General features: G+C 44.6%; 1 protein-coding gene and 1 non-coding gene across 5 annotated transcripts in view; one reads left to right on the top strand and one right to left on the bottom strand.

Moving 5' to 3' along the window:
* Positions 1 to 22493, bottom strand: part of PPP1R13B (protein phosphatase 1 regulatory subunit 13B) — a 97412-nt gene extending 74919 nt beyond the window's left edge. For all 4 annotated transcript variants that reach the window (XM_066276423.1, XM_066276425.1, XM_066276424.1 and 1 more), the window contains exon 1: positions 22229 to 22493. In XM_066276423.1, the coding sequence (XP_066132520.1) occupies positions 22229 to 22237 (9 nt within the window). In that variant the 5' untranslated portion in view covers positions 22238 to 22493. The remainder of the gene's footprint in view (positions 1 to 22228) is intronic.
* LOC136336922 (U6 spliceosomal RNA) lies at positions 13553 to 13659 on the top strand. Its single transcript, XR_010731656.1, has one exon. It is a non-coding gene; the product is annotated as a U6 spliceosomal RNA (small nuclear RNA).
* Positions 22494 to 23685: the final 1192 nt, after the last annotated feature.

Raw genomic sequence — 23685 nt, 5'->3', positions numbered from 1 at the left:
TGCAGAGGACCTAGGTTCGAGACCCCCGAGGTCGCCAGCTTGAGCATGGGCTCATCTGGTTTGAGCAAAAAAAAAAACCTCACCAAGGTCTACTCGGTCTGCTGTAGCCCCACGGTCAAGGCACATATGAGAAAGCAATCAATGAACAACTAAGGTGTTGCAATGAAAAATTGATGATTGATGCTTCTCATCTCTCTCCGTTCCTGTCTGTCTGTCCCTATCTATCCCTCTCTCTGTCTCTGTAAAAAAAAAAAAAAAAAACTAAAATGACAACTGATGACTTCCTACTCTTATGATTTAGTTCTTTTTCAACTTGTCCTGGGCTGTGAGGTTTGGGTCTGCTCAGATACCAGAGAGCCTTTATAAAAACCTGTGTGCAATTTGCAAGATTTCAACACCATTCCTTCTAAAGAATCAGATATTCTATCACTTATTAAAACACTAGGCTACATAGAAGTTTTCCTATTATTATATGATCATATTTTTTACCTTTCCAAACAACCTCTATTATGGAGAACGGTTGACTATCTGAATGCTAACATTGCCAAGATTTCATGTGTTTCTAAAAGCGAAAAGAATAAATCTTTTCTCAGCATCCACTAGAGTCTAGGCTAGACAATCATATAGCAACCTCAGAGACCCCAGCCTGGGTGGCTTTCAGATGACAGTTCTCTCCCCACCTCTCTGGGACTCACACTTGGGCCAATTCCCAGGGGTATGCTTATTTTACATGTCCATCCCTCTTGCCATTGCTGACTCAACTCAGGGATACACCTGACAAAAATTCACTGCATTCCACAAGTGTTTACTGAGTGCCTACTATGTGCCAGGCACTGGAGAGGCAGCACTGACAAACCAGACATGGTTCTTGCCCTTGTGGAGTTTTGTTTTAATTACAGTCTAGGGAGAGAGACAAAGTAAGTAGGTAGAACATACATTATGATGAGTGGTGATGTATACTACGAAGAAAAAACAAAGCAGGCAAAGGACATTGGGGACAAGATACATTTTTAATTACGTGGTCAGAAAAGGCCTCACTGAAGGAGGTGACAGTGCACCTGCAGACAGCTTAAAGGAAGAACATTCAGGCAAAAGAATGTGCCCTGAGGCAGAAGGAATGGTTGGTAAGATTCAGAAGCCATAAGGACTCAGGTTGGCTGGGGCAGAAAAATCAAGAAAGAGTAGGAGATGAGAGCTAAACTTCTAACTGGCTTTTGCTCAGAGAAAGACTAGAAACCCTTGGAGGGTTCTGAGCTAAGAAGTGGCATAATGATCTATGGCAGGGGTCCTCAAACTTTTTACACAGGGGGCCAGTTCACTGTCCCTCAGACTGTTGGAGGGCGGACTATAAAAAAAACTATGAACAAATCCCTACGCAGCCTGACCAGGCGGTGGCGCAGTGGATAGAGCGTTGGACTGGGATGTGGAAGGACGCAGGTTCGAGACCCCGAGGTCGCCAGCTTGAGCGCAGGCTCATCTGGTTTGAGCAAAAAGCTCACCAGCTTGGACCCAGTGTCGCTGGCTCCAGCAAGGGGTTACTCAGTCTGCTGAAGGCCCGCGGTCAAGGCACATATGAGAAAGCAATCAATGAACAACTAAGAAGTCGCAATGCGCAACGAAAAACTAATGATTAATGCTTCTCATCTCTCCGTTCCTGTCTGTCTATCCCTCTCTCTGACTCTGTCTCTGCAAAAAAAAAAAAATCCCTATGCATACTGCACATATCTTATTTTAAAGTAAAAAAACAAATGGAAACAAATACAATATTTAAAATAAAGAATAAGTAAATTTAAATCAACAAACTGACCAGTATTTCAATGGGAACTATGGGCCTGCTTTTGGCTAATGAGATGGTCAATGTGCTTCTCTCACTGACCACCAATGAAAGAGGTGCCCCTTCCGGAAGTGCAGCGGGGGCCCGATAAATGGCCTCAGGGGGCTGCATGTGGCCCGCGGGCCGTAGTTTGGGGACCCCTGATCTATGGGCACACTCTGGCTGCTTTGTGGAGAACAGACTGAGGGGGAAAGAGAAAGAGGAAGACCCCTCAGAAGGCTAATATGAGAATCCAGAAGACAATAAGAATCCTAGAAGGGCCTGACCAGGCGGTGGCGCAGTGGATAAAGCGTTGGACTAGGATGCGGAGGACCCAGGTTCGAGACTCCGAGGTCGCCAGCTTGAGTGCGGGCTCATCTGGTTTGAGCAAAAGCCCACCAGCTTGAACCCAAGGTCACTGGCTCCAGCAAGGGACTACTCAGTCTGCTGAAGGCCCGCCCATGGTCAGGGCACATATGAGAAAGCAATCAATGAACAACTAAGGTGTTGCAACACGCAATGAAAAACTAATGATTGATGCTTCTCATCTCTCTCCGTTCCTGTCTGTCTGTCCCTGTCTATCCCTCTCTCTGACTCACTCTCTGTCTCTGTAAAAAATTAAAAAAATAAAAAATAAAAAATAAAAAATAAAAAAAGAATCCTAGAAGGCACGCAAAATAGAAGCTGGGCAGGCTTGAGGGAGGCTCTGATGAGATTTGCGGATGGAGTGCATGTGACTGAAGAGAAGGCAGATGCGCTGTGGAGCGGAGCTCTGCCATGCCTGCTGCGAAGTCCCCAGAGCCATCCCAGTTCCTGCTCTGCCTGAAGACCAACTGTTCAGCTTTTCCTCCAGTGTCCTCCCAATAAATCCCCTCTTTTCTAAGATGATAGAAAATATGAGTTGGTTTCCACCACTTGCAACCAAAATGAACTCAAGTACTAAAATCATTGTCATTTTACAAATGAGAAACCTGAGGTATATATAAAAGTGCCCTGGCTGGGTAGTGCAGTTAAGGTTAGAGCATCTTCCCAATACACCAAGGTGGCAGGTTCAATCCTGGGTCAGGGCACATATAGGAACCAACCAGTGAATGCATATATAGGTGGAACAACAAATTGATGTCTGTCTGTCTCTGTCTCCCACTTCCTCTCTCTCTAAAAATCAATAAAAAATAAAATAAAATAAGACACATAAAAATATCCAGCACTCATCAAGGTGCTACAGTTGCTGAGTAGCTGAGTTCAGATGTGAACATAGTCCACCAGGCTCCAAAGCCATGCCTGTTCCACCACACCTCACTGCCTCCCAGGCCTTGACTTGTCCTCTGCCTGTACACAGGTAGAGAGCTTAAAATTCAAACAAAACCAAAAGGGGGTGTAGGCAGGGAGTCAAGGTCAGCCAGAACACCTGGTTCAGTCTCAGCGATCCCACAGTGGCATAAGCAGCAGGGATCCTGGTGTGGTGAACTCCCTCCTTTCCCTCCACTTCACAGGGTCAAGCGCCTCAGCAACTCTGTTCAGCAAGCACAAGGCAGTCCCAGCTCTAAACGAAGTTGAAAGCTCTAGCTGTTTCCATACAGAAGAGGAGAAAAAGTAGGGCTCAGACTGGCAGACCATCTTTCCCTTGGTCTTGTCTTGCTACAGTGCCCCAAAATTTTTACATAAAATTGTGCGTTCAGCAACTCAGAAAGTTCTCACAAGAATCCCTATTTTAACACAAAAATAAAATATTGTGTTCCCTAAGGTAACATTCATACCAGTTCTATTAAAAGCATCAAATTTGAGAGCATAGCATATAGGTGTCTTGACAACCCCCCCCCCCCCACACACACACACACAATAGTCACTAAAGTTGTTTGGGGAAAAAAAAGATAAGTATTTTTTTTGGTAATTTGAGTTACGTTAGAGTAAATTAAAGCTTCTTAAGTTTTAGAGTAGATTAAACTTCTTAATCCTTTTATAAGTATTTAATTCAAAGAGATATACTGAGAGTTTCAAGTTAAGGCTATCATAAAGATTACTCATCAAATCTTAGAACCACAAGGAACCTAATCTAACCAAACACTCTTTCTCCATTTTACAGATAAGGAAGCAGAAGCTCAGAGAAGGAAACAATCTGTCAAGGTTAATAAATCTTATTAGTGACAAAACCAAGACTGAAATCAGGTCTCTTGATTCTCTGCCGGGCAGGCTGCCTCCCTTCTCAGCAGTTTATTTTGTTACACTGTTTACTTAATATTAAATGAGGTCTGTAAAATGTCTAGCAAGGAGTCTGACCATACAACATGCTCTCAAATCTAATTTCCTTTCTTTCTTATTTATTTAAATACCTGGTAACAATTTTGGGCACTGAAAAAAATTAGGGGGAAAAATACCATAGGCCTTTTAAAATTATAGAAATGAACTGAAGCCCTGGCTGGTTAGATCAATCGGTTAAAGCATCGTCCCAAAACACCAACGTTGTGGGTTCGATCCTGGGTCAGGACAGCACATGAATGCACAACTAAGTGGAAAAATAAATGAATGCTTCACTCACCCTCTCTCTCTAAAAATCAATCAGGAAAAAATAAAAAAGAGAAAGAAATGAACTGAAATTAAGTCATAAAAAAGGACCATGAAACAAAACTGATACAGGAACACATAATCAAGTGCAAATTATAAACAGTAGCTGATCATGAAACAGACCTAATATACTTTGAAACTATAAATATCAACAGATCCTGGAAAATGTAAGCTAAGTGACACCATTTTGTTAATAAATGAGTCTAAGGCTCATATATTACTGGGATATAGTAATTGAGGTGACCATATAACTAAGAACAAACATAGCTACTTTGCGTGAAAAAGAAGCTATCCAATAGACTGACAGGACAACAGGCAAAAATCAAGACTTCCCTTGCACACTGGCATGTATGGGCACCCAATATAAATCATGCCTACAAAAACATACATCGTTTCACCCATAAGAAAACATTCCTCAGAGATAAGTACCACAAAACAACAAATGTTTTAAGAATCAGGTCTAACCTGACCAGGCGGTGGCGCAGTGGATAGACCGTCGGACAGGGACACGGAAGACCCACGTTCGAAACCCCAAGGGCACTGGCTTGAGCATGGGCTCATCTGGTTTGAGCAAGGTTCACCAGTTTGAGCTCAAGGTCGCTGGCTTGAGCAAGGGGCCACTAGGTCTGCTGTAGCCCCCTGGTCAAGACACATATGAGAAAGCAATCAGTGAACAACTAAGGAGCTGCACCAAAGAATTGATGCTTCTCATCTCTCCCTTCCTGTCTGTCTGTCCCTCTCTGTCTCTGTCACAAAATAAATAAATAATCAGGTCTAAAAGAAAACAAAAGTCCACCAAATAAATTTCTCTATTTTTTAAAACGGAGCAACGCCCCAGATGGGCAGAGCATCGCCCCCTGGTGGGCATGCCAAATGGATCCCGGTCGGGCGCATGTGGGAGTCTAACTGCCTCCCTGTTTCCAACTTCAGAAAAAAAAAAAAAAAAGATTAAACAGCTGGTAAGTATCCTTTCAGATCTTTTTCTATACCACAAACTCTTTTCTTCTCACAGTGAGACCACATTTACTAGAATGTTTTTTCCGCCAACACTATATTTTGGTCATTTTTCCATGAAAACACACAGTTCTACTTCATTCCTTTTTTAGGCTATATATTATTTTCCTATATGGTCACACCATAATTTATTTAGAGACAGGCATTGTTACTGTAATTTTACAGATGAGGAGATAAGCTCCAACAGGTTATGTATCTTGTCTAAGGTTACATAGCTAGCAAGTGACAGGGCCAGGGCTGGAAACAGGCCTGACTTCAAAGTCTGTGTTTTCAAACATAGCTACTCCATAATGTACTTATTTTGCAATTTTTCATTAACAAGACTACAAACCCCTTGAAGAGAGCGAATTAGTGTCTTTTAAGTCTCCACTGTCTAGCACTACAGCACATTATAAAAGTTAAATATTTGTTGTGTAAATACCTGCTGAATGCCACCTTTTCTGTTACACCTACCTATCTTCCCTACTATACCATTCACATTTTTCATGATGCGTAAGTGGGGTCACAAATATATCTGTTATAACTACAGCTCCCACACCCTGCATAGAACTGCCTCCCACTCTGAGTCTGGGTCACCTGGCTTTTCTCACTCTCAGAAGTCATGTGCAACTCAAGCTCAGAGACAACCGGCTTCTCCGGAGCTTCCCAAAAGGAGGGCTTTGGCATGGAGGCCCCTCTATTCAGCTCTAACACCTCATAAGAAGTTAGCTCTACAAAGGATCTTAATTATTTGTCTGAACCCCTCCTCACTTTGTAGTAATAAGAGATTATAAACCATGGTTTTATGACAAACAAATAAGACTTCAATTTACAAGAAATTGAAAATTTCAAAACAAAAGTATAAGGCAATTAAACACAGATTATGCTAGGCACTACTTGGGGGAAGAGGGCAGCTTATAAAATTAGCAAGATTTTTCAAAGATCTAAATGTCTATTTGAGCCTCCAAAAGACTGAGAACCCTGAGTGTATAGTCTTGTCCAGCCTGAATCCATGGTGGTGCAGGATTCTAACCTCAGTAATCTCCAGCACCAGACTTCTCTGAATATTAGACCTACCTTCTAGAAACAGGTTCTTCTATTGTATCATTAGCCAGAAAGCTTCAGATTAAGAAACTTTACTAACAGTTTTCACATAAAAACAGCTGCCAGAATGAACACAAATGTTCATTTTTACATTAAATTTATTCACGGAACTTAGTTACTTTGACTTTGCTACTAAAGCTATGGATAGCTACTATTGCTACTGTAGAAATATCCAATTTTTTCTCGCAGTTACCCCACATAAGTGTTTGTATCTAATTATTAGCAACTCTTCAAAAGGATTTATATCAGAATCCAATTGGACCATAATCCTTCTCTGTTAACAATGATATTTGAGACCTTGTTCAATTCTAGAGGCAAATAATCATACAAGATGATAAAGTGGGCTGCAGTATAACAGGTCCCAAAAGCCAAGACCCATAGTATAAAGCCAAGTTTTACCTTGTACATAACATAAATCGGACAGCTTTACAGAATCACTCATTACTCATTTAGGAGAATTTTACTGAGCCCACTCTGGCCCTGGGGCAGGCTTGATGCGCATATAGCCAACAAGACCTTGGGCTCCATCTCCAACCTCCCTGAATATGGAGCTGAGACAGAGGAGAGACACCGGGGAACTGTAGTGAGAAACTGCAGAGTGCAATGAGGTCCCACAGAAGGCTGCCTGACCCAGACGCCAGTGTCAGGAAGGACTTCCCAAAGGAAGTAATGTGCAGGCTGAGATGAAAGGCATCAGCCATAGAGAGAGGGGGAGACTGTGTAGGGGGGCCAGAGGTAGGAAGATCATGTTCTAAGTAGAGAGAATCTATACTGCTCACAAAAATTAGGGGATATTTCAAAATGAATAGGAAGCTATAAAAATCCCCTAATCTTTGTGAGCAGTCTTTTTAACTGTCCATTTAGACTGGGCAGCAGGCTGGGGTTGCTAATCAATGCCATGAAAACAGCTGTGATTAAATATCCCCCTCATTAGGCACTGCTTTCTTCTGTGCCAAAAATTCAATATTTAAATAACTATACCACAGTTAGGTAGTTTCTAACCATGCTGCACTCTAGAAGGTGATAAAGGACCTACTTTTGAATGTTTTCCACTTGCTAAACAGTGACCTTCTTACATTTTGGTTTTATATTTGATACTTTTCTACTCTATATACAAATAATATTAGAAGACAAAACTCTCAAAATAATTCAATCTGCTAGAATATACTAAAGGAATAAAGCTTGACTATGCAGTTTCCCCAAACATAACAGAACCGATAAAATAACACTAATAATTAAATGTTGATAAAATCATTCTTTCAATTTTTTCCTAATTTTAATTATCATCCTAAATCTTTTAATTATTAATTACATTATTTCTGTGGTGGTTCAGCAGCCTAAATGTTGCAGCAAACAAGAAAACTAGTTACCCAAAGACATCAATTAGAAAGTATTCTCACAAAATTACAATATTATTTTCTTTACCTGTGAAAACTTGTTCTATGCCTATCTGAAATTGCACTGTTCTCCAAAGCAAGAATGACTTTAAAATGTAGCACTGACACAAAATGATCTAACATTTGTGAAGAATAAATGCTTGGGGAATAATAGCAGACATCTATAGTGCTGACTACATGCTAGGAATGGTTATAGGTTCTTTTTTTTTTTTTTACAGAGAAAGAGAGTCAGAGAGAGGGACAGATAGGGACAGACAGACAGGAATGGAGAGAGAAGCATCAATTATCAGTTTTTCATTGTGGCACTTTAGTTGTTCATTGATTGCTTTCTCATATGTGCCTTGACCGGGGGGCTACAGCAGACCAAGTAACCCCTTGCTCAAGCCAGCGACCTTGGGTCCAAGCTGATGAGCTTTTTTTTTTTCTCAAACCAGATGAGCCCGCGCTCAAGCTGATGACCTCAGGGTCTCGAACCTGGGTCCTCTGCATCCCAGTCCGATGCTCTATCCACTGCGCCACCGCCTGGTCAGGCTATAGGTTCTTTATAGTACATATGACATGGCCAGTAGCCACATACAGCTATTGAGAATTTGAAGTGTGGCTAGTTCAAAGTGAGACATGCTGTATGTGTAAAAGTGTGGAATTAGAAAGGCTAAGTATGAAATTTTTTAAAAAATATCTCACTGTTTTAATATTATCTACATGTTTAAATAATATTTTGGCTATAGTGAGTTAAATAAAACATATTATTAAAATTAATTTTATTTTCCCCCCACTTTTTATGTGACTTCTAGGTATTTTAATTTTAAAATTGCATGTGACTCACATTATGTTTCTATTGGACAGAGCTCATCTATAATGTATCCAGCTGCTGCTGACCTTACTGACTCTGTCATCATGAGGAACTTGACCACCCAGTGTATAATTTGTCACTGTGATATCTTTGGTGTTGACTGAGGTCAGGCTGCCCACCCTCAGACCATAGACCACAACCTCAGGTTGTGCTTAAAGCTGTCTTTCTATGGTTTAAAGCAGTCTGTCTGCCCATAGCTAAACCCCTCTAGCAACCTCAGAGGCCGTGATTTTCAACCTTTTTTTTTCATGGCACAAACACACACTAATTACTAAGGTCAGTGCCCCTGACTAAATACAACCATTTTCATCTTATGGCACAAATAAATTAGTTACTAAGGAAGAAGAGGTCAGGGACCCTTTTTCTTTAGTAATTAGTTTATGAGTGCCTGAGAAACAAAGGTTGAAAATCACGATTTAAAAGCTAGGTAAATTAGAATTGTACAACATGTTAGAATCAAAGTTAAGTGTGGGCTAAAGCGCTTCTCCTACAAACTGGCTTCAATGGTAGATTTTTTAATAACATTTTGACTGCTCAGAGATTCTTTTCTACCTCAACTATACTTACAGATTCCTTTCATGGACTGCAGACACCTAGCACCACCTTAACTTTAGACTGGAGCAATTCACAACTCAGTTTATAATCCTTCAACAGTGATTTCAGCGTGAGAAAAACAAATTATGGAGATGATGATGGTGGTGGTTGCTGAGCAATATGAATGTACTTAATGCCACAACACTGTACACTTAAACATAGGTAAATGGTATATTTTGTTTTTTATATTTTACCACCATTTAAAAATCAAACTTCAGGAGTTTCATCTTTCTCAGGATGAAGTTAAAACTCTTATGCCAGCCCTGGCCGGTTGGCTCAGCGGTAGAGCGTCGGCCTAGCGTGCAGAGGACCAGGGTTCGGTTCCCGGCCAGGGCACACAGGAGAAGCGCCCATTTGCTTCTCCACCCCTCCGCCGCGCTTTCCTCTCTGTCTCTCTCTTCCCCTCCCGCAGCCAAGGCTCCATTGGAGCAAAGATGGCCCGGGCGCTGGGGATGGCTCTGTGGCCTCTGCCCCAGGCGCTAGAGTGGCTCTGGTCGCAACATGGCGACGCCCAGGATGGGCAGAGCATCGCCCCCTGGTGGGCAGAGCGTCACCCCTGGTGGGCGTGCCGGGTGGATCCCGGTGGGGCGCATGCGGGAGTCTGTCTGACTGTCTCTCCCTGTTTCCAGCTTCAGAAAAATGAAAAAAAAAAAAAACTCTTATGCCAGTCACCGACGGCCCTCAGAATCTGACCTCCACCTACCTTTCCACCCTCCCCTTTGCTTCATCTGGCACCTTCCCTCAACACCCACACGAATCAGACCACCATGCCTGGCATAGGTTAAAACTTTACCTAAAAGCCTTCCCTATCACTTCCACCCCCTTTTCCTTACCCTCCTAAATTCCACTCCAGTGTCACCTCCTCGGTGAAAATTCCTGACATCCCAAGAAGCCTCCTGACACCACTGCGCCTCAACTAAACCTTGCATTTGGTCACACTTGAAATCCTTATCTTTCAGAATGACATGTTTTTGTTTACGTGACTGTTCCCCACTGGGAGCTCACTGCAGGCAGGAACTGAGCCCAGACCCGGCACCAATGCAGCATTCAAACAATGTGCCCACAATGCTGGTGAAGGCCATTCAGTGAACGATTCCTTCCTGGATGCCCGCCAGAGCAGGCAAGGTCTTAAGCACGGGGGATCCCGCAGTGGAAAAGAAAACTAAGCCCTGCTTCCACGGAGCTTCCACAAATAAAGGCCAGGTGAACATAAAACTATGAGGAGAAATAAGGCACAATGGAGGGAAGGGCATTTTGTACAAAGTAGCCTAGAAGATATCCGCTAGGTAGAGATCAGAAGGGGGGGAGCTTTTCAGCTCACAGATACAACACTGAGTGATTCTATAAGGGATACACAACTTATTCTGGTTCAGAACAGTGGTCTGTATAACAGAAGGTACTAGAAAGAGAAGGTAAACCTTCACATCTAAGAAAAGCAAACTATAATATTTATTCCCTCTGCCCTATTAACCTGATAGATGTGCCATCACCACCAGGCTCTCTCCGCATGAAGAATGTAAGTGTGACTTCAGTAGGTGAAGTGCACTGACCATCTTTTCCAACAGAATCCTGTCCACCAGGAAGCCTTCTGGTTGCTGGACAGAACTCAAGAAGAGCAAACATTTATTGGGTGCTTATTATGCATTTTAATAGAATGCTCTAAGCACTTGATGATCTTCACAACAACCTTTAGAAATACACTGTTATTAAATTCCTCTTAAAGAGGAAAATAAGACACAAAGAGGCTAAATAATTTGTCTACAGTAACAGAGCTAGTAAATGCAGAAGCTAGAATTTGAAGTCAGGCAGTTTTGGCTCTAGATTCTGAGCTGATGACCACATACTATATACCATTTCACGTTTTTATTTCCTGTCACAAAATACTTTGTTCCTAGAGGTTTCTATTTTTTTCTGTTAATGCTGAAATTGTCTAATTTTATTTACTTTCTTCACACTTTCACCAAACTTCACTTCTCTTTTCTAGTTCTATCACAAAAATCTTTCTATACTTACACCACTTGTGAGGTTAACTTATTTACTGATATTACTTTCAAAACAGCCATTAGACAGAAATATATATGTAACAGAGTTAAAAGCAGAACACAGACTGTCAAGGCAGAGAAAGAGATTACACTGCTATAAAAAGTATGCATACTTATACACTGCACCCGGTGCTGGGAGGACAAAGCTGGGGGACGCCCAGGCCAGCTACTGCCCCCGGAAGCTTACTCTGGTGGGGGCTGAGGGTGGGGCTCGTAGGCAAACAGACCAGTACAAAAGATGACTTGTGTGGTATGCCACAGATGGCCAGGAAGCAATCTAAAATGCCAAAAACACATTAAAAATAAAAACAACCCACTTAATAAAACTGCAAACTTTTTTTTTATTCACTATATTTAAGTAAAGATTTAAGATTAAGATTTAAGCGTAATGTCTTTCTGGATCTAGCAGGTATCCTAAGCTCAACACTTCCAAAATAAAACTCATTCTTCTCCACAGAGCCCTCTGCATCTATTCCTTCTCAAGTGTTCTCTCAGTTAGAGGAAAAACAAGCCTGGCTGGGGAAGCAATAAACTTCTTATCCTCAAATCCAGCCACTGCACTTCCTTCCTCCCTCTCTTTCAATCACAAACACGTTTACATGTGAATACACACACTAACATGCACGCACGCATGCAACCAATCACACTTACTTGCATGCACACTCACTCACGCCATCAGATCTACATTACTTCCTTTGACCGATCTTCTCTTTTCCTTCAGGTCAAGTCAGGTCTGCACCAATTGGTCTCCTAACCACTTGTCCTGGTTCTTTTTCATCTCCCTACTCTGCAGTTTATCCTACCCTGGTGCCAGAATTCTCTATAATACAAATCTGGTGGTATACTCCACTTCTTAAAAAATGTTTGGTGGTTTCTGATCACCCACAGGATCAAATGCAAACCGTGTTCCAGCATGCATGCATACACACACACACACCCTCTTCATAACTAGGTTCAACACTACTTTCCATATCATATCTTCTTTCATTCAACAAATCATCACTGAACACCAACTATGTGGCCAATCATTGGGACAGGCACTGGTTGTATAGCAAATAAAAGGAGATAGCTCTTGCCCTCATAAAACGTATAGTAGGGACAAGAAACAGACATTAATCAATCAGTCACACAAATATTTAAAACTGAAACTATGGACCCTGGCCAGGTGGTTCAGTGGATGGAGTATCATCTCGGCATGCCAAAATCACGGGTTCAATCCCTGGTGAGAGCATATAAAAGCATAAGCCAATGAGTTCACAACTAAGAGGAACAACAGTTGATGCTTCTCTCTCTCTCTCTCTACCCCACATTCCCTCTTCGCCCTTATCAAATCAATGAAAAAATTAAAAGAAAAAAAAAGGCTGCAACTATACCAAGTACTGCAAAGATGCACCAGGCAAAATATTCTGAAATTAGCAACAAAACTGCTGAATAACACATTAAAAGGTGCATTTTATGGTATGTGAGTTACATAGTTTTTAAAAATAGTAATACACACCAGGTTGAATGACTGTTGGTGGGTTTGGCCAAGGGAAAGACCATGAAAGTTTTTCAGAGGAAACAAAACTTATTACAAATAACTAATACATGCTGACCATTTACGACACAACATGTACGTTTGCCTGTAATAATTCATCTGATGATCCTAACAACCCTGTAAGGTTACCTTTATTATTCTCAGCTTAGAGACAAGGAACCAATTTTACCCATGGTCAGAGAGCCAACAAGTGGTGATGCTAGAATCCACAATTAAGCCCACTGACTCTTACTTGCTACAGTGAGGTCACCTAGGCAATGCCTACAACTCGTCCCTACAAATAATACAGTAAGTAAACCCCTGTGTTTCCTTTCTTCCAGTAGAAATCTCTCCCTGTCCTTTGTCTTTACTAGCCTAAAAGGCCCTGCAGGGTCCTGTACCATCCCCCCAATACCATCCCCTTTCCAACTGCATCCCCTTCATTCTCCTCCTCACATAGTACATCTGCTCCAGCAACACAGGCTTCCTTGCGTCTCTCCAGTATGCTGGGAATGCTCCTACCACAGGGCCTTTGCATTTACTTGAGCTATGATTACAATCACAACAAGTTATAAATTATGATTCTGCCCAAACTTCAGTTAGCATGTGCTCAAGATACACTAACAGTGCCACTAGTAAGATTGTGTACTGAACTGTAAACTTAATATTTCGAATGCCGTGCTCGCTTCGGCAGCACATATACTAAAATTGGAACGATACAGAGAAGATTAGCATGGCCCCTGCGCAAGGATGACACGCAAATTCGTGAAGCGTTCCATATAAAAAAAAAAAAAAATTTCGAATGCCATTTACTAACTTTAATCAAAACTACCTCATTAAAAAACAAACAAACAAAAAACTACCTCTTTTTTCCAGTCTTTTTATTATCCTGCATGATGCCAAATGCAAAGGTTATTTTACAAAATCCAGTAACAGGTTTTACTTACCGATTAGTATGAATAACTGTCATACATCTATCTTTGCAGAGAAATAAAACAAAGCAATGAAGCCAAGAAAGTGTCAGAGTAGAACTTGATCACCTCCTTTCCTTCATTTTGCCTAGAACCACGGTTTGTGAAATAACTATGGCAACAGCACTTCGAGGCAGCAATCCCACCAAACTTTTACTGAGAAACTATTGCCCATCTGTGCAAACACACACAAAAATGCATACTAACAACCAGTTATATAACTTTAATACAATAACCAGGTGATATTTTTAGTTTCTATCCGGTAAAAATCCTAAGTAACTCTTAAGCATATATGGCATAGAGTCACAGACTGTTCACAGTAGGACACTGAGAGAAAGAAAAAAAAGATACGTTTAACATATTTACATTTAAAACAGAGTTGTTCCCCACCTGACCTGTGGTGGCACAGTGGATAAAATGTTGACCTGGAATCTTGAGGTCACCAGTTTGAAACCCCAGGCTTGCTCGGTCAAGGCATATATAAGAAATAACAACTCTAAAAAAAAAAAAAAAAGAAAAGAAAAGAAATAACAACTCTGAGTTGATGCTTCCCCGCTCCTCACTCACCTCTTTTCTCCCGCTCTCTTCTAACATGAATAAAATTTAAAAAAACAAAAACCCCCTCCACAACATCAGAGTTGTCACCCAATACTCCAAGGTTGCAGGTTCGATCCCCCATCAGGGCACATACAAGGATCAAACCATAGATGTGTAAATAACTGGAACAACAAATGGATGTCTCTCTCTTCTCTCTCTCAAATCAATTAATTAAAAATAAATTTTTTTAAACAGATCTGTCCCTTACGATGGTGAAAGCTATCACTTTTCATGAAAACAATTCACCTTGGTATTCTTTAAATAGTAAGCTTGGCCCTGGCCAGTTGGCTCAGGGGTAGAGCGTCGGCCTGGCGTGCAGGAGTCCCGGGGTTCGATTCCCAGCCAGGGCACACAGGAGAAGCGCCCATCTGCTTCTCCACCCCTCCCCCTCTCCTTCCTCTCTGTCTCTCTCTTCCCCTCCCGCAGCCAAGGCTCCACTGGAGCAAAGTTGGCCCAGGTGCTGAGGATGGCTCTGTGGCCTCTGCCTCAGGCGCTAGAATGGCTCTGGTTGCAACAGAGCGACGCCTCAGATGGGCAGAGCATCGCCCCCTGGTGGGCGTGCTGGGTGGATCCCAGTCGGGCGCATGCGGGAGTCTGTCTGACTGCCTCCCCATTTCCAACTTCAGAAAAATACAAAATAAATAAATAAATAAAAAATAGTAAGCTTCATTTGAGCTGAGCACAAGGGGAAAAATTTAGCCAAACTCATTTACTAGCACCTCTAGCAAAATGCCTTGACTACAGCAAACTCCCGTAACTGACATAAAGGCTAGAAGCAAAGCCTTTTGAGACAATTTGTTTTCAAACCTTGTTTTACCTACCAGCAACTAGCTAGGGTACCTTAAGCAAGTTGCCTTACCTCTTGAGCCTCAGTTCTTCATAAAAATAAAAACATGGCCCTGGCCGGTTGGCTCAGCGGTAGAGCGTCGGCCTGGCGTGCGGAGGACCCGGGTTCGATTCCGGCCAGGGCACACAGGAGAAGCGCCCATTTGCTTCTCCACCCCTCCGCCGCGCTTTCCCTCTCTGTCTCTCTCTTCCCCTCCCGCAGCCGAGGCTCCGTTGGAGCAGAGATGGCCCGGGCGCTGGGGATGGCTCTGTGGCCTCTGCCCCAGGCGCTAGAGTGGCTCTGGTTGCAACATGGCGACGCCCAGGATGGGCAGAGCATCGCCCCCTGGTGGGCAGAGCGTCGCCCCTGGTGGGCGTGCCGGGTGGATCCCAGTCGGGCGCATGCGGGAGTCTGTCTGGCTGTCTCTCCCTGTTTCCAGCTTCAGAAAAATGAAAAAAAAATAAATAAATAAAAAATAAAAACATCACCCCAAACCGATGACCCAGTGCCTTAGCATACATGACAAATACCATTCACTGAGCTCTTACTATTACTAAATTGGATTGTAGGAAGTTAAATAGCTGTAAAACTTTATGGCTGTACTTAATATTGTAGCCTTTAGAAGAGTTCTCCACGTAGACCACTTTTAAGTTCAATAAAACTAATAAGAGCTTTAAAATACACATCTTTGTATGATCAAGGCTTTGCTTTACCTTTTATGAATTTTTGGGCAATCCAAAGGTTAGAAATAGTTTTATTATTTTAAATGGTAATATTATGTCTATAATTTTTGTTTTAAAAAATTTAAGAGTTTTACGCTGGCCAGGTAGCTCAGTCTGTTAGAGCACCGTTCCAATATGCCATGGCTGTGGGTTCAATCTCCAGTTAGGGCACATACAAGAAACAACCAATGGCCCCTGGCCGGTTAGCTCAGTTAGCGCATTGTCTGGAAACACCAAGATTGTAGGTTTGATTCTGGTCAGGGCACATACAGGAAGCAACCAATAAACGCACAAGTAGAACAACAAATGAATAATTCTCTTTCTCTCCCTCTAAGATCAATTAAAAAAAAAAACAGACCAGGCAGTGGCACAAGGGATAGAGTGTCGGACTGGGAAGCAGAGGACCCAGGTTCGAAACTCCAAGGTCACCAGCTTGAGAGCGGGCTCATCTGGTTTAAGCAAGGCTCACCAGCTTGAGCCCAAGGTCTCTGGCGTGAGCAAGGGTCACTCTGTTTGCTGTAGCACCCTGGTCAAGGCACATAATAAAAAGCAATCAACAAACAACTAAGATACCGCAACGAAGAATTGATGCTTCTCATCTCTCTCTTCCTGTCTGTCCCTCTCTCTGCTTGTCGCTATCACAAAAAAATAAATAAATAAATAAATTTTTAAATCAACCAATGAATGCATAAATAAGTGGAAGAACAAATCAATGTGTCTCCCCCCCCCAAATCAATAAATAACTTTAAAAAGTTAGATTAGCCCTGGGTGTCTCCGTGGATAGAGCGTCATCCCAGCAGGCTGAGGTTGTGGGTTCTATCCTCAGTCAGGGCACATATGAGAAGCAACCAATGAGTGTACAATTAAACAGAACTAAGTGGAACAATGAGTTGATGCTTCTTTCTCCTCCTTCTTCCTCTCTCCTCAAACTAATAGAAAAAAATTTTTTTTAAATAGAGTTCAAAAAACTTTCTTGTCTTTGCTTTCTGTTTACTGAATTAGGCTATAAATTCAAGCCTATCAAGTGACTAATTTTTTTTAAAGATTTTATTTATTGATTTTAGAAAGAGGATAGAGAGAGAGAGAAAGGTGCGGGGAGGAATAGGAAGCACCAACTCATAGAAGTTGGCTTCTCGTGTGCGTTGACTGGGCAAGTTTGGGGTATTGAACCAGTGACCTCAGCATTACAGGTCAACACTTTATCTGCTGTGCCACCACAGGTCAAGCTCAAGTGACTTAATTATTAACAATAATAGTGAACATCTACTGAGCTCTTCCTATCTACTCTATCATACAAATATACTTGGGCAGTTTACTAAAAAAGCTGCCAAAACAAGGTATGTCAGGTTACCTCAACCTTAGATGTAGCCAATAGTAATATTATTGACCTTCCTGAAAGTACCTGCTATATATCAAGTTTGGGACTAACCATAACCATTTGGTAATCACCAGGACTAACTCATTTTACAGAGAAGAAACTGAGGCCCAAAGAGTATTAAGTCTAAAGGTCACACAGTTACTAACAAGAGAGGACTAGAAGCTAAGTCTCCCTACTTCCAGTTGGTTTTATCAATTATATGACAGCCAAATGGTATATAAAGAAAAAGACCTATTCCAATACCTTCAAATGTTCCAATATGGTTAAGATAATGAATACCTAAAATAAGTGGTTTAACGAGAATTAAATATTTAAGCACAAGGTACTATAACCCATAATCTACAGTACATATGCTAAAAGGGCTCCTAAGACAGAAATGAGTGGAATCAGCTAGTCACATTGTGTGGTATCTCCCGGAGGGAAGGAGTCCCACTGCTTATCAAATATTACCAAACACTACCACCAGAGTAAGAAGACATTTCAGAGCCATATGACTTCCTTTACTCAAATTCACATTCCTTTGGAAGAGGAAAAAGTATCTTTAGTGCCATTCCCCAGATACCTTCCACCTAGGCACAGAAAGTTTTACCAGCTGATAAATGTTCGCTCTTTTTCAAAAAAAATGATGCTGACTAGTGATGAAGACAGTTTTCATCCTTTTATGCTCTGAATCAGGCTATTTTAATTAAAATTCTTAATTCTATCAAAGTTGCTTAGGCATAGCCTAAATGTTTTCAGGTCTGGATCTTGGGGACAAGCCAACAAATAATCTTTAAAATACAGCCCACTTGGGCCCTGGCCGGTTGGCTCAGTGGTAGAGCGTCGGCCTGGCATGTGGGAGTCCCAGGTTCGATTCCCACCCAGGGCACACAGGAGAAGCACCCATCTGCTTTTCCACCCCTCTCCCTCTCCTTCCTCTCTGTCTCTCTCGCTTCTCCTCCCGCAGCCAAGGCTCCATTGGAGCAAAGTTTGCCCTGGCGCTGAGGATGGCTCCGTGGCCTCTGCCTCAGGCGCTAGAATGGCTGATTGAGGCAGAGCGACGCCCCAGATGGGCAGAGCATCGCTCCCTGGTGGGCATGCCGGGTGGATCCCTGTCGGGTGCATGCGGGAGTCTGTCTGACTGCCTCCCCATTTCCAACTTCAGAAAAATAAAAAAAATAAAAAAGAAAAAAAAGAAAAGGAAAAAAAAAATACAGCCCATTTGTTTCTTGAGAAAGCATTTTTAAATGTCATCCTGACAAAAAGATGAGTAACTACAGATGCTAGCATGCAAAACTATTTTGACAAGTGAGAATTCCAAAACATAACTTTGTTTAAAAGTAGACAGTCGCCCTGGCCAGTTGGATCAACGGTAGAGCGTCGGCCTGGCGTGCAGAAGTCCCAGGTTCGATTCCTGGCCAGGGCACATAGGAGAAGCGCCCATTTGCTTCTCCACCCCCCCTCCTTCCTCTCTGTCTCTCTCTTCCCCTCCCGCAGCCAAGGCTCCATTGGAGCAAAGATGGCCCGGGTGCTGGGGATGGCTCCTTGGCCTCTGCCCCAGGCACTAGAGTGGCTCTGGTCGTGGCAGAGCGACGCCCCGGAGGGGCAGAGCATCGCCCCCTGGTGGGCAGAGCGTCACCCCTGGTGGGCCTGCCGGGTGGATCCCGGTCGGGCACATGCGGGAGTCTGTCTGTCTCTCCCCGTTTCCAGCTTCAGAAAAAAAAAAAAAAAAAAAGTAGACAGTCATGGAACTCTATGTAATAGGCAAACTGAAGACTTCCACAAAGACTATGTCAGATGAGAACATAGATACTTTCCCATCAATTTCCAACAGCTGAGAGAGGGGGGTGCTGCAGTGAACCATCTGATCAATTCAAAGTCACCATATCCAGTACACACAAATTGCCAATTCTAAAAAAAATTAATTAAAATATAATCTAAACCTGTGTTGCCCTAAGTGGGAGCCAAACACATGTGGCTACCGAGCAATAGAAATGTGCTGGTCTGAACCGAGATGGGCTGTGAAGTGTAAAACTTCACCCAGTCATACTAGAGTCACACCAGATTTCAATGATGTAGTATAAAGAGAAGTGTTGCAGTAGTTAATGTCTTGTATTGATTACCTTCTGAAATTAGTGTTTTTGATATAATGAGTTGATAATAAATATTACTTTAAAATATCTTTTTAATATAGTTACTAGAAAATTTTAAATTGCGTTCATGTGGCTAACATTGCATTCCAATTGGAGGTGCTACTCTCTACAAACTATGCAAAATATGAACCTAATCTCACTTTGATGATGAACACCAACTACATCAGGGGCAGTCAACCTTTTTATACCTATCGCCCACTTTTGTATCTCTGTTAGTAGTAAAATTTTCTAACCGCCCACCGGTACCACAGTAATGGTGATTTATAAAGTAAGGAAGTAACTTTACTTAATAAAATTTATAAAGCAGAGTTACAGCACGTTAAAGCATATAATAATAATTACTTACCAAGTACTTTATGTCGGATTTTCGCTAAGTTTGGCAGAATAAATCTTTATAAAACAACTTACCATAGTTAAATCTATCTTTTTATTTATACTTTGGTTGCTCTGCTACTGCCCATCATGAAAGCTGAAACACCCACTAGTGGGCGGTAGGGACCAGGTTGACTACCACTGAACTACAAAATAAAGGAAGAAAATCTTATCTGTATCTTGCAGTTTTAAGATAGTGTCAAGTGGCCTGACCTGTGGTAGCGCAGTGGATAAAGCGTCGACCTGGAAATGCTGAGGTTGCTGGTTTGAAACCCTGGGCTTGCCTGGTCAAGGCACATATGGGAGTTGATGTTTCCTGCTCCTCCCCCCTTTCTCTCTCTCTCCTCTCTCTCTCTCCCTCTCCTCTCTAAAATGAATAAAAAATAAAAAAAGATAGTGTCAAGTAAGAATCGCGTTATCAAAACTTCTATTAAGTTTACAATCAACCCCAACTGTGTTCACAGAGGAAGAACTCACTCCTACAAGTCGTATTTTTAGGGATCCAGAAGGAAATACTAAGTTAAAGGCCACACAGAGGGACTAAGAGAAATACCATCTGTTTTTAGAAGGCATTTTAAAAACAAAAGCAGCGTGTTTTAAATAGTTAACAGACCTATCTGGTCTTTTTTAAAGCAATATTTGATTATTTTGAGTATCGTGAAGAACCTTCCCAAATGCTAGCTAAGCAAACTTCTTTAACAAGGAAACCTGGTGAGGCAGAGAGGAGAAACTCTAACCTTGTAGAATAGAAAGAAGTAAAATGTCTGAATGTACCATGTGAAACATATAAATCAAATAGTTTATTTTAAACAGGGTATTTAGAATTAAACATTATACTAATAATGGAATCAGTCAACAGTTGGCAGTCTTCTATGTTATTATAGTGTTAATGCATCATTTTAACAGGTCTAACTAAAACTGCTTTCAAAATTCCAACTCAAAAAAAAAAAAAAATTCCAACACACCATGATGCCTTTTCCAAATTCAGCCAGAGAGAAATCAGGGAGGAGCAGTTTCCAAGTACCTTATCTTGCGGAGGTTAAAATTAGACATTGACAATGCAGCGCCCCATTAACAATAATAAATATTTGCAGGGCATTCTGTCTGACAGGCGCTTTTGAACACATCATCCTTTGTGATTGTAGAAGACAGCCCACGGACACTGGTTATGTCTTCATCCTTACTAAATTCCTGGCTGGGAGGCCTTGACTTGTTCAAGGTCACATAGCTTGAAAAGTAGCAGAACCAGTACCTGACTCTGAACCTTCTGATGCCCATCCAATTCTCCTTCCATTACAAGACATTCATTCATCGACAACCCAACGTTTGGAAACACAACACGCTCCCGGATCCAAGGAAGGATCTAAGGATCAACCAGGTCAAACCTTAAGACGCTGCCAACAGGACGTCTCGGAATCAGTTCAAGAAGAGGAGAAGAGATTATCCAAAGAGGAAATGACTTGAAAGATGGGGGTAGGGGGGTGAATCTAATCTAAAAGGTCCTGGGGGGGGGGGGGCGCTGCACAGCAGAAAAACCGTGTTCAAGCACAAAAATGCCTGCGGTTTTCAACGCCGGCACTGCAGATGAAGGGAATGACTGGGTTGTGACTTGACTAGAAACGTTTGAGAAATCCACTTCAGGCGCTTAGGAAGCCAGGCGGCCGCTCCGGGTGCCCCCGTCATGACCTCTGCCACCCCCCCCAACAGCCCACGGGCTATGCAGAGACAGGTAAGGGGACGCGGTCACGGCAGCCAGGGTCGTGTCCAGCCCCGCGTCCCCGAGGGCAGGACAAAGGCGGCGCCACCGCACGCGCACCTGGCTCCACCTCCGCAGCCCGGTGACAGCGGCCCGAAAGCAAAAACCCCCGACAGCAGACACGGGCCCTGCGAACCCGTCCCCCACCCCCACCCCGCGTTCTCGGGGCCGGACGCCAGCGCGGAGACACCGCACGGGGGTACCCACGCCCCCGCGACGGGGCTGCGATCCCAGCCAATCTCCGCCGGCGGCGCCGCGAGCCCCGGGGCTGGGCGGGCGCCACGCGCCGGGACGGACGGACGGAAAATGACGGGCTCTGGTTTCACCGCCGGCCTCCCTCGCGGGCAGGAAAAGCCGCAGCCCAGGAGGTGCCAGCCCGGGTCCCCGCCCTCGGACCGCCGGCCACCGACGCCCGGCCCCGTGCTGGCAGCCCGGCGCGCCCCCACCTGCCCGCCTGGGGGTCGCGGGGCCCGCAGGCCACTTCCTTCCCCGCCCGGCCGGCCAATCGGCCGGCCTCGCGCGGAGCCTGGGTCGGGGAGCGCGGGAGGAAGGGGGCTTGGCTGGCTGCCCACGGAGGAAGCCGCCGCCGCCCGCACCCACCGGCATCATCGCGACGCGGGTCCGCGACGCCCTCAGCCGCCTGACAGGACGCTCGGCGCCGCTCCGGACGCCCTCGCAGGCCGTGCACCGGCGCCGCGCTCTCGGGCCCTCAGCGGCAAGGCGGCGGCTGCGGCAAGGCGAGCTGCGGAGCTTGGCCGGCCTGTTGCGGCCGCCGACGCGCTGCGTCGCTGTCCCACGACCTGCCGCCGCCGCCACTGCCGCCTCCGCCTCCGCCCAACCTCCGCGCGCCGCCCGCCCGCGGGCTCTCTCCTCAGCCCCTGCAGGCCCCGCCCCCAGCGCGTCGCCCGCACGGGGCCGATCGCGCCCTTTGATTGGCCCGACGGGGAAGGGGGCGTGGTGTAAGGCGGGGCTTCTAAACCCCGCCCACCCAACCTCGCTCCCGGTGGCGGCCAGGTGCGAGCGCGCCCGTGCGCGTCCGCGCTCCCGCTGCGGGGAGGTGGGGGCGGGAAGGGGAGGGCGTGCCGCGGACTCCCGACCGCTTGCCTAACCCTGTGTGTCCGCTTGTGGGCTCCGGGCGGTGCCGGACCGAGAGCCTAGACTCTCGGGGACATCGGGCGTGGGAAAATGGAGGCCCAGAAAGGGAAGGGCCCTGCCGGGACCCCGCAGCAAATTACACCAAGGCCAGGACTCTGGGAGGCGGGGTAAAGGGGAAGTGGGATGCGCCCGCGTCCGACCGCAGCCTGACACCCTGCTCCTCGCGCCCCGTGGGGCTGCAGGCGAGGCGCCCGGTCCGAGGGGTGTGCATGCGCCCCGAACCATCCACGTGACCCAGCTCTGCATTGCTCAGGGTCAACCCTAGAACGCGCCTGGCGCTCTGGCCCTGGACAGCTGGTTGGACCCCACCCCGTTCTGGCGTCTTCTTGGGGCTTCCAGTGTCCTGTGCCCTAGGCCAGAGGGCCTCCGCTCTCCAGGCTTGACCCTTCACACAGGCGGTACCCCCAGCCTAGAACGACTGTGCCCACCGGTGCCAGCATCCTTCGTGGCTGGACTTTCCTAAGGCAGGGTCCAGTCCTCATCTCTAGGCTCCAGGTCTCTCCTTACAGCCTTGTCTCCCGTGACACCCTTTCCTCTGGCCTGAGTGACTGAATGACAGAGACCTGAGCAGGACCACCCATGTGTCCATAGCCGTGCTGGGCTTTGGAGCGAGATCCTAGGAAAAGGCAGGCATCCTTTCTGTGCCCTCCACACTGTGCCAGTCACTTGAATCCTGACACAGATGAGTCTGTGTCCACTGAAATGTCCACGAGCACCTAGAACATGAAGGTCTGTTTATTGCCACAAGCACCAAAGGCCATAAACCACCTTGGGAAGGGCCCAGCTACTTGGAGAAGGCAGCAGGTTGTGCTCAGGGTCCCTCTATAACCCGTCTGCTCCTCTAAGAGGTTCCAGACTGCTGAATGGGGCTGAGGGCAAAGAGGGAGAGGCCAGGGAGAAAC

Source organism: Saccopteryx bilineata, chromosome 4 (assembly GCF_036850765.1).
Source record: "Saccopteryx bilineata isolate mSacBil1 chromosome 4, mSacBil1_pri_phased_curated, whole genome shotgun sequence".
In the NCBI taxonomy this organism is placed as follows: domain Eukaryota; kingdom Metazoa; phylum Chordata; class Mammalia; order Chiroptera; family Emballonuridae; genus Saccopteryx; species Saccopteryx bilineata.
The sequence above is the reverse complement of the archived record's forward strand: the minus strand, read 5'-3'. Positions and strand labels throughout refer to the sequence as shown.